We start from the raw sequence: 9545 nt of genomic DNA, 5'->3' as shown, positions 1-9545 counted from the left end.
GAATGCCTGATAGAATGATGTAAACTTGCATCATTTAAAGACTTAATTCAAAGAACTTCAAACTCAATCTAATACTATCAAAAGTTCAGCCGGTATGACGAAGAATAATATAAAATTATTGCTGGAGTCCAATTTGGTAAATTGTTGTGCTACAATGCAAAAAGTAGGGAAACATCTTGTGCTATAGAAGAAGTACCCTGTTGAATTTGTAGCTTTAGATCAATTACTAGTGATCATTTTGCATCTATTGGTAGGAATCAATGCTTGGTTATATAATAGTGTAAGTCAGAATAGTGAAGGTAACAGCCAAGTGATACACTTGGCCTGCTTTTGGGATGTATTTATGACAGCAAAACACAAAAATTCAACACAAGCAGAGACAGCAACTGGCAGATGTATCTGTTTGGTAGTCTGAATTCAGTCAAACGCTACTCTTCAGTTGTAGTTTAACTGTATACAGCTTTCCACTTTACCAACACAAACTGTAATTGGCCCGTTATGCAAACTCTGAAGCTGATTTGGACTGTGCATAGTAACTACAACAATGCCAGTGTCTGTAAAATGTAAAAGGTATGTGTACTGGTGTACACCATATCGAAAAGTCATGGTTATATGTTATTCAGAACTGTGAAATAATACTAAGGTCACTTTTGAAAAACGCATTTGCAGTACTTTTTGTTTACAGGAAAGTTTCACCAAGTCGCTCAAATATCTATGCAAAAATAAAGGAACCCTCCAAGGCATGAAAGACAAGTCAATTATCTGCAGTATTTTCTTTTCCATACACCACACCTTTTTCTCATGCACATCATCCTGGTTATTCAAAGCTAAATTAAAAAGAAACAAACCCAAATGTAGCCTGTCAGAACTTTTCCCAGTAAACTCTACCACTCCCGTGGCAAATATAAAAGTGCAGAACATCTGGACCACGTGGCTGCCCAAACACCGCTAACAATGGTACATCTAACAATGGTACAGTCCAGGCTGCCTTTAGTTCTCTGGAACAGGTTTTAAATTCATTCTACAATATAAACGTAGGCATAACCTATTAATATAAACCATCTTAGAACTTAAATTTTCATGTACAAAAATGACTAAGAATATCTAATAGTAACTAGTGCAGTGCATCAGTGTTTTTGTTATTTTTTTTTTTTTCTTTTTCATTTAGAATAACTAGATATTATATGAAACTAGTTGTCATACTCTCTGGTTGGTAAAAGAAATGCTGTGTGAGCTAACAGTAAAGGCAGCCTTTTTCACACCAACCACCTGTTTACTGTTTAAAAGCCTTCAATAGAAAGCAAGCTCTGGGATCATTCCACTCCATTTCAGTTCATTAATAGACAATATCACCCTCCTACATACTGGGTTCCAATTTGAGGACCTAGCCCAAGTTGCTAACATCTAGCTTCCAGCGAATTCTGGGCCACTCAGAGCAATAAGCACTTTATTGCAGTCTCTAGTTCCATCATATGGACTGACTAGCTTCCCTTGGTAAAGACAAGGCTAGGATATTAGATAAAGCACAATGTTTTACAATAAAGTGGAGCTTCACTGGTCAGCGCAGGAAATAAGCACTGGAGCCTGAGACATTTCATTTGGCTGTCCATCATGTGGGAGAGGTGTGGCCCTCTGATTTCTGCAAAAGAGGAAAAGAAAAGCCACCCATCAATACTTGGAGCACAGGAGGTGCTGTTATCAGACCAGAAAGCAGAGAAAGCAGCAGCTGTAGGGTTTAGCACCCAACACGGACACGGCAGCATGGTAACTCCTCACTGCTGCAGGTGCTCACATACTCTGGTTATACCCGCTTTCAGAGGTGTTCCTGCAACAGTAACACAATATCCTGAGGGCAAGCTACATCACAATGCAAAGGCAGGAAAAAACAGATGTGATGGTATTTGACTACACAAAGCAAAATCCACAGCATAAGAGTAAGTTAAAAGCGCACAAGTGCTATGACTCATTTTGCAAGGGAGCTGCTGCAGCCCTCAGAAGCAGAGCATCTAGCATGTGTGGCAAAAGGTAACTGCACAGAGACACAGATCATGTTAGTGTGAGTCAAAAGACAGCTTTTAAGCAATATAGAAATATACTCATCAGCAGAGTTACCTGACTACATCAGCCTAGTACATCTCTTTCATTACTACAGCAGTGTTAGTTTAAAAATGATCCCTTGGCACAGGGTATCATAAAAATAAATGGTGCCAGAATTATATGCTGGAAATCAACATCAGTCATGGTACCAAATGGACTTGGGAGAACTCCTTTGCAGCTTGTTTTTTAAAATACATACACTGAGCATGTCACTGCCTGTTATTTACTCTCAGAGGTGAGGTTTTGTTTTTGTTACAGTATTTATCATTGGTAGCAATGAAAATCTGAGGCCTGCTTCTCATTTACACCAGAGACACTTTACCTCACTCTGGCTCAGCTAAGACCTCCCCACAGAAACTCCCAGCAGAGGTACCCATCTGCTTCACACAAGGGGAGTGCAATGAAGTGGCCTTGGCACAAAATGCACCTCAGACTCACATGCTTAACAAGGGCATGTACAAGGTAAGTAAAGATAAGCAGAAGTCTTTAAATGAAAACCACACTGCCAGAAGGATTCCGTGTCCCAAGGCTCTATGAACCTATTTAATAAATTACATTCAGATACTGAAGAAACACATCAAGCAAACCACCAATTCTTTTCTTCACATTTCTGGCTATTTGCAAAAGTTAGTTACAAAAGGTAACAACAGTTGACAGAGTAGAAAACAGAGAAGCATCTAGCCTGTAAAAGATTGAAGCTTCTGGTTTGACTTCCATTTGCCAACTTTCTACTGGAGGACTCCTCCCCTGTTGTCATTTCACGTCCCAGTTACAAAATGGCATTTCCAACAGTTGTGGGATAGTTGCCCATTTGGTGTTTTCAGGCCTTATGAAAGGTGCTGCATCGCCCAAGCTACATAATGACATAAGAGGGGATTCAAAGAGAAAGGCCCAAGCACAAAGCTCTGCAAAACATGAGCTGACTTCAACAAGGACAAGAGAAGGACAAGAACTCTTAAGAGGCACAAGGAAGAAAAACCACAGCAGAGCAAATCCTGTTGCTTTTGTGTATTTCTGGTCAGTGTTAATGGCAGTCAATGAGACCATAATGGTGTGAGTGAGAGCACAGCTTAGCACAGCACTTCCACAAGTCCCATTTTGTGGCTTATGATGACAGACAGCCCAACTGCAGTGTGAAATCACTTCTCACCCAAAACAACACTGCTTAAGCAAGACAACAGCTTCTGCAGAGAGGAACCAGGAGATCTGTTTCTTTTAGGGTTCCTGAGCTTCTAAAATGCCTTTGAGCATTTGATGTGCAGCCTGAACACAAAGGACTGGGTTCATCAATGGGGCCCACAGAGGAACCGTTAATTGAGGCTGTGAATGGTTTCATGAACTGCTGCCTTGAGGAGTTGCTTAGGCAGCCAGTAATCTGTCAAATTGCATCTGCAGAGGCTGAGATGGTTTCAAACTGGCCCAATGCTTCCTCAATGATTTTCCACTGCAGGAGAAGATGGGGTTTCATATGCAGTAAGTTCCATGAAAGAACAACACTGGATAATCAAGAGCCAAGGAGGACCTACTGTCACTGGTTTACTCTCATCAAAGGTCTGACCATGCTGAACTGATTCATAAGCCCTAAGTAACCTGCACATTCTCCACCTTATCTGTATGGATGGCCTACTCAATAACTGAGAGGACCAACCCAGACTACCCTGGCTTTCCATCACCCAGAGTTGTTCTGCCCCATGCTATTCTGCAGATGCATTGCCTTCTACACAGCAAAGCAAAAGAGTAAGAATAACTAGTTAGCTTCCCTCAGCCATATTCAGCATAAAAAAATTAATCTCAAAATGTATGAAATTCTCTCCATCTCCCTCAGCCATGTTCAGCATAAAAAAATTAATCTCAAAATGTATGAAATTCTCTCCATCATTTTAGGTTTTTTGGCCACTAGAAAATGCAAATCAGCGTGCAGTAGCTATTTAAATCTCCTGTTATCTGACACATAGCATCTGATAATTCTCTGTCATTAGGATATCAAGGAACATATGAACCTGTTTACATATAAAAACTGGTACAAAAGCTTACTGGGAAGGATCATTTTACTAACTGCTAAATAGATTACATTATCATTTAGGTGAAGACTTAACACTACTAAGCAAGTGGGGTAAAGCAGATATAAAGCTGTGGAAGAGGAAATGCAGGCCAAATTAAACAGTCTGCTATTCACATGCTTTCTGAACAAGCTGTCAGCTACATACTGTTTACTTAAGACAAGAAGAAGTAAAGAAAACCATACCTGTGTACATTTTCCATGGCTGCTACTTCTGCCAGAGCAGCTAAGCTAAAAAATGCAGACACCGCTGGCATATCTGACGTAATACTATGATTTTCTTCTGTCTCTGTGTTTCTGGAGCCTTCACTGTTGCAATCTGCTTCTACACTTGATGATTTTTGAAGAGTACTTTGTGGCAGCTCTTTTGGCTTCTCCTCTGCAAAGAAAGTAAGTCAAGCGTGCAGACATAGTCCATAAATTCACTGCAGCTGACTAGTCTGGTGTTAACAGAACCTGTACCTTTAGGACTTTGATTCTGCCAGTGGCATCTGATTCATGCTGTAACCTCTTCTGACTTAAGCTACTGGGTCAGAAGCAGTAGCAAGTACTAAGGTTTATGAAGCAGTTTACTGATTTTGCATTCAACTGAATTTGATCTCTTCGGTCACGCAAGAGAGCTTTTGTGTATGTTTTAGATATAGTAGTCCTGAAAGATTATCTTACTGGAGAGCTCCAACAAGGACTCTGGTATTAACTGTCATACTATGAAATTCAGTTTTACAACCTATAACCAGGTGCAGTGCAATTTCTTTCCTGGGCTGGAAACAAATTGTGAAAGGTAACCATTTTCCATTTCTCTTTGCATGAGTGCACAGTTCTTAGAGTGAAATACCCAGGGAGAAGAGACAAAATTGGTCATTCAAACAGAAGTTGGCCATTACGGACTCAGTGATTTCCCAGTTGATGAATACCTGTATTTTAAATAATAACAATTCTAAGCAGGTAAGAAAACAAGCTAATTAAAAAACACTGCCCTGATAGGTTGCTTGTACCCTCAAACCTTCTCCAACCATTCAGTTTTAATGAAATTTTAACTCCAATTTCCTTACCCAGTGTCCCTGCTGCTGGTGACACTCGCCCATCTGCTGTTCGGACAAGATGCGTGATCTTAGTTTTCCTTGCTTTCCTTTTCTGGCTGCCAACTAAAGGCTCATGCATCATTGCTGGCTCTGGAGTGTTTAGGGTAGATATAGAAATTTTATTCTTCCAGGCAGACTCACCGGAATTTCTGTCTTCTAATAGTATGGCTGGAAGAGAATAAAACCACAACTTTAGATGTAGAATAATTCAGCCACTAGCTATGCTCATTTTGCATCCATCTGCATAAAACTCTTCCTAACAGGTACTCAAGAGCATAACCCATGCCAAGATATGACCTGAATGCCATAGATGTTTGCAGTGAAGTAACAGAATCCACCTTAAAGATATACTGAAGGTTCAATTTCTAATATTTGCCAAGAAAACTGTGAGATTGGCAGTGGCACTTGAGTAGGAGCAGGGTATTGCTCTGTATAAAACATTCTGCAACAGAAGATGTCAGCAAGTGGCTAAGAGACAAAATGTATTTAAGGAACAAGGGTCCTCACATAAGCTTATCTTAGCTCACAGACGGACTGACAAGCAGAATTCAGCAATTCCTGACTAAAATTGTAGTCTTACCTCTTTAGTCACTCTACATCAACTCCTCTAAGAAAGGGAAATACTGCCTTTTACAAAATAATGAACCTTAAAAAACACCCCAAAGGCTGCAAATAAAAAAGCATAACTGGACCACAGCTGAAAACAAGCATGCTAAAAAAAGGAAGTAAGCATGGGATAGAATACCATGACAGAAATGCTGCCCATATAAATTCAGAGAATGAGAAAGGAACAGTTTAAATCTTTCTCAGCAGCTCCAGTGGTGGTGTTCTGAAGCAGCCTTTTACCCTGAACTGGAACATGATCCCGAATTTTCACTTGACTAAAGAGTTTATTTTAATCTTGTTCACAAAGAAATTGGTCAGACAGCAATCACAAAACATATTTAAGCTTCCCAAGTCTGAGCTCAGTGCTTAGTAGTCAACTGTTTGCAATTTGCATTGATTCAATAAGCCATTCTGCTGATCCCACAGGGTATTGCCAGTGCATAAAGGCAATCTGTGACATCTTTTTCCCTCCGGTGATAAAGTGCTATGAAGCCTGCCTCATCTGTGATCACTGTCAGCTAGGGTTAGAAAGAGGCTACAGGTAGCAAACGGAATGCTCAAGAAATTTTTTACAGGTGCCTGTCTAACCTGTTTTGAAATTGGGAACACTCAAGATAGATACCTGCACCATGTTCTTGAGGTATTTTTTCCCAGTTCATTGCCATCCTGAATGAGTACATATTTTTTCCCAAATATTTTTTCCTGCACCTCATCTCCCTTGCTGCATTTTTAATGCATTATTCTCTTTACTCCCTGTCAGGTTAGATCCCATCTCTGCAACACTCCTTGACATATTTCCACAGCTGTTACTGTGTCTACAGTTAGCTTACTCTTCCCTCCAGTTTCTTTTAATCTTTCTCCACGTTTTAAAGACTTTAAGACACATTGTCACTTTTTGGGTGGTTTGACCAGCAGAAATTACACATGCAAAACTGAAGCCAGAGTGCAAACTAGCTCTTTAAGAAGGGCTAAGAACTAACAATTCCAATCTCCTGCACTGAGACTGGTGGTGTCACACAGGAGCTTCCAGCCCCACTGAGCTGTGCACAACAGCCTAACAGTCTGCATAGCCTTTGCCTTTCACGTTAGTGTGTATTTCTGTTTATCGTTAATTTTGTAGATTTAATGAATGTTCTATTCAAAGATGTTGCTAATAACACCTTTATATTTTGCTGGCTTTTTAAACTCTTAACTGTGTGAAGATGTGGACTAGATGAAGAGAATACCTGTAACACATTTCATCTTGTTAGCAGTTGCCCTTTGCTCTTCTGTTTGAATGGGAAGGACCTTTTAATGTTTTATTGTCTAAGAATACAATCAGATCTAGTACATACATGCACAAACATTTGAAACATTCCAAACTTTGTTTATGATTTTAATTCACCTATGTTCTCTTGTAAAACATTTTTGAACTTGTGCATGTTTTTTATTTGGAAAAAAAGCACACTGCTTTAATTAGCATTTTGAAGTGCATAGCTCTAGCTGCCAACCTTTCCAGAATTTTGCTGTAAAATTTTGCTGATTTTTTTGCAAAGAGCACTCAAGAGAAAGCACAGGAAAAGATCCACCCTGTAACAGTCCAATTAAGTAGAAGCACCAATGACTGCAAATGTGACTTTCAAGTAACTCAACTGGGCCAACAGTGAGATGTTCAGATAAGCTTTGTGCATTAAGACCAGGATCTTAATTGGAATGTATAATTAAATAGGCAGCTTTCCCTCCAGATTTCTTATTTGGGAATTCATAAGCATTGATTATATTTTAATGTAATGGTCTGGTTGTAGTCCCAACACTATCTGTTAATTCTGATTTGCTCTAATTAGCACTTTGACACTGCTGTCTACTTCTACCTTGATTGAGTTTATAATGCTTTTAATCTTAGTACTACAACTTACTTTTTTTTTTACATTTAATAAAAATATAAGACATGATTTCAAACAATGAACAATATATAATTAAAAGAGACTTGATCTGGTATGCGTTTAATTAGATGTGTTGTATGTCAAGTCACTAGAAATTAACTTGATCGATCACTACAGCTGAGGGTTCCCTTTTATATTTTTCCTTCTCATATTGTATGTGTCAAAAAATAAAGAGAAAAAAAACCTTGAAAGGTAAAATAGGCAATAGTGGAAGCCATAAGGAGTATACGATGTTAGCATGTTTGACTAAGAAGCAGCAGAAGGTGGCTGTAAAAGCTCAGATGCAGTAAGTATATTCCCTCTCCATGTTTTTATATTGTTTTATATTCCCTCTTCGAAGTTTTTATTGTAATCCTTGAAATGAGACTTGAAAGTCATCTACTTTCCTTTTCTCCTCTAGCTCTAAAAGAAGCTCTTTATCACTTCAACACAACATTGTTGCATAGAGTCTTGAAGAAGGAAGGATTGAAGGTGAACAATGAGTATTTTGTGTGTGTGTGGGTGCAAGGTGAATGTTGAAGGGAAGAGCATATTTTTCTCTTCTCTATCAGTTTTAGTGGACACTGGGTTTAGAAATATTTTCACTGACTTCTTTACAGAGTATTATTCAAGTAGACATAAAACTTAGAAATCACACGAAGTCTTCACTCACAAGACCCTTTGTGCTGATCTCTAGAGGAGAAAGGAGCCCATATTTCAACAACTCTACATCAAAACTATGTGCTCCTGCACCTTCTTCATGAGGAACAGCATCCCACTGCTTCAAGTGACAAAGGTATATCCATACAGATGCTCCAAATCAGGACCTGGTTTTGTTCTGCAGGAAAGATAGGGCTAGCCACGCTTAATTCCCTGTAGTTTTCTTTAATCCATTTGATATCCATTCTGCTTCTACGCTGTCCTGCATTCAAGAGCTGTCCCAAGAGGAACTCAGCTAATTTTCAGGGGAACATTGACTAGACATGAAATGAGGTTCTGCAGTTACTGTGCAGTCCTGCCAACAGGTAGTTGCATGCTCAGCTCTCCATGACAGTGGCATGGGCAGAACGACTGGGCTATCTTTGCAAGCAGAGTTGAGAATATGTCATGAAGGTGTGGGCCTTCAGGCATGCCTACGCCACAGTGGCAGAAATGACTCTGAGAGGGACATATCCAGAGGTCTATGCCAGATGGTTTCCTCAGCTAGGTTTGTTAAAGGTTTGCACAAACAGTTTATCCTATTCTGCAGGCATGCAGAGTATATGTAGTCTTATTTCCCCCCTACCTTTGTGAACAAGAAAAACAAAGTCAATTGAATTGACTCACCACACCAAAGCTTTTCAGATGAGCTTTTCAGATCAAACCCCAAAAAAACACAGACTTTAAAGAATTTCTTTAGTGATGCCTCTTATGAGAGAGAGCTGCAGAAGTTTAACCACACTTAGTGGAGAGCAAATGCTCTGTGAGTCTAAGCATGCAGGTATCAAGGAAGAAAGGTGGGCTGTAATGATTTAATTGTCTTTATGAAGATAAACAGTGAAAATCTAGCCAGACAGGGCATCGCTTCAAGTCATCAGTGTCTACGGAACCACTTCACCAAGGAAGTGATGCCGAACAGACCGAACTGGCAGAAATTGCAGCTCTTCTGACAATAGGACACTGCTACAATACTGCTTTGGGGCCAGGCAGCACACAGAGATGCAGCAAGGACTGGGACTAACAAGCAGAGATACAAAGCAGCAGATGGTCAAACCAGGTGTAGGAGACAGCCGCCTGGGCGGGAAGCTCTGCTGCAGGAGC

General features: G+C 39.8%; 1 protein-coding gene across 5 annotated transcripts in view; it reads right to left on the bottom strand.

The window, feature by feature from the left end:
• Positions 1 to 1419: 1419 nt before the first annotated feature.
• Positions 1420 to 9545, bottom strand: part of BBX (BBX high mobility group box domain containing) — a 134660-nt gene continuing 126534 nt past the window's right edge. For all 5 annotated transcript variants that reach the window (XM_053936270.1, XM_053936269.1, XM_053936267.1 and 2 more), the window contains 3 exons: positions 5209 to 5406; positions 4343 to 4535; positions 1420 to 1639 (listed from right to left, as the gene is read on the bottom strand). In XM_053936270.1, coding sequence (XP_053792245.1) covers positions 1552 to 1639; positions 4343 to 4535; positions 5209 to 5406 — 479 coding nt within the window. In that variant the 3' untranslated portion in view covers positions 1420 to 1551. The remainder of the gene's footprint in view (positions 1640 to 4342; positions 4536 to 5208; positions 5407 to 9545) is intronic.

Source organism: Vidua chalybeata, chromosome 2, assembly GCF_026979565.1.
Source record: "Vidua chalybeata isolate OUT-0048 chromosome 2, bVidCha1 merged haplotype, whole genome shotgun sequence".
NCBI lineage: Eukaryota > Metazoa > Chordata > Aves > Passeriformes > Viduidae > Vidua > Vidua chalybeata.
Note: the sequence above shows the minus strand (reverse complement) of the source record. Positions and strands in the feature narration are given on the sequence as shown.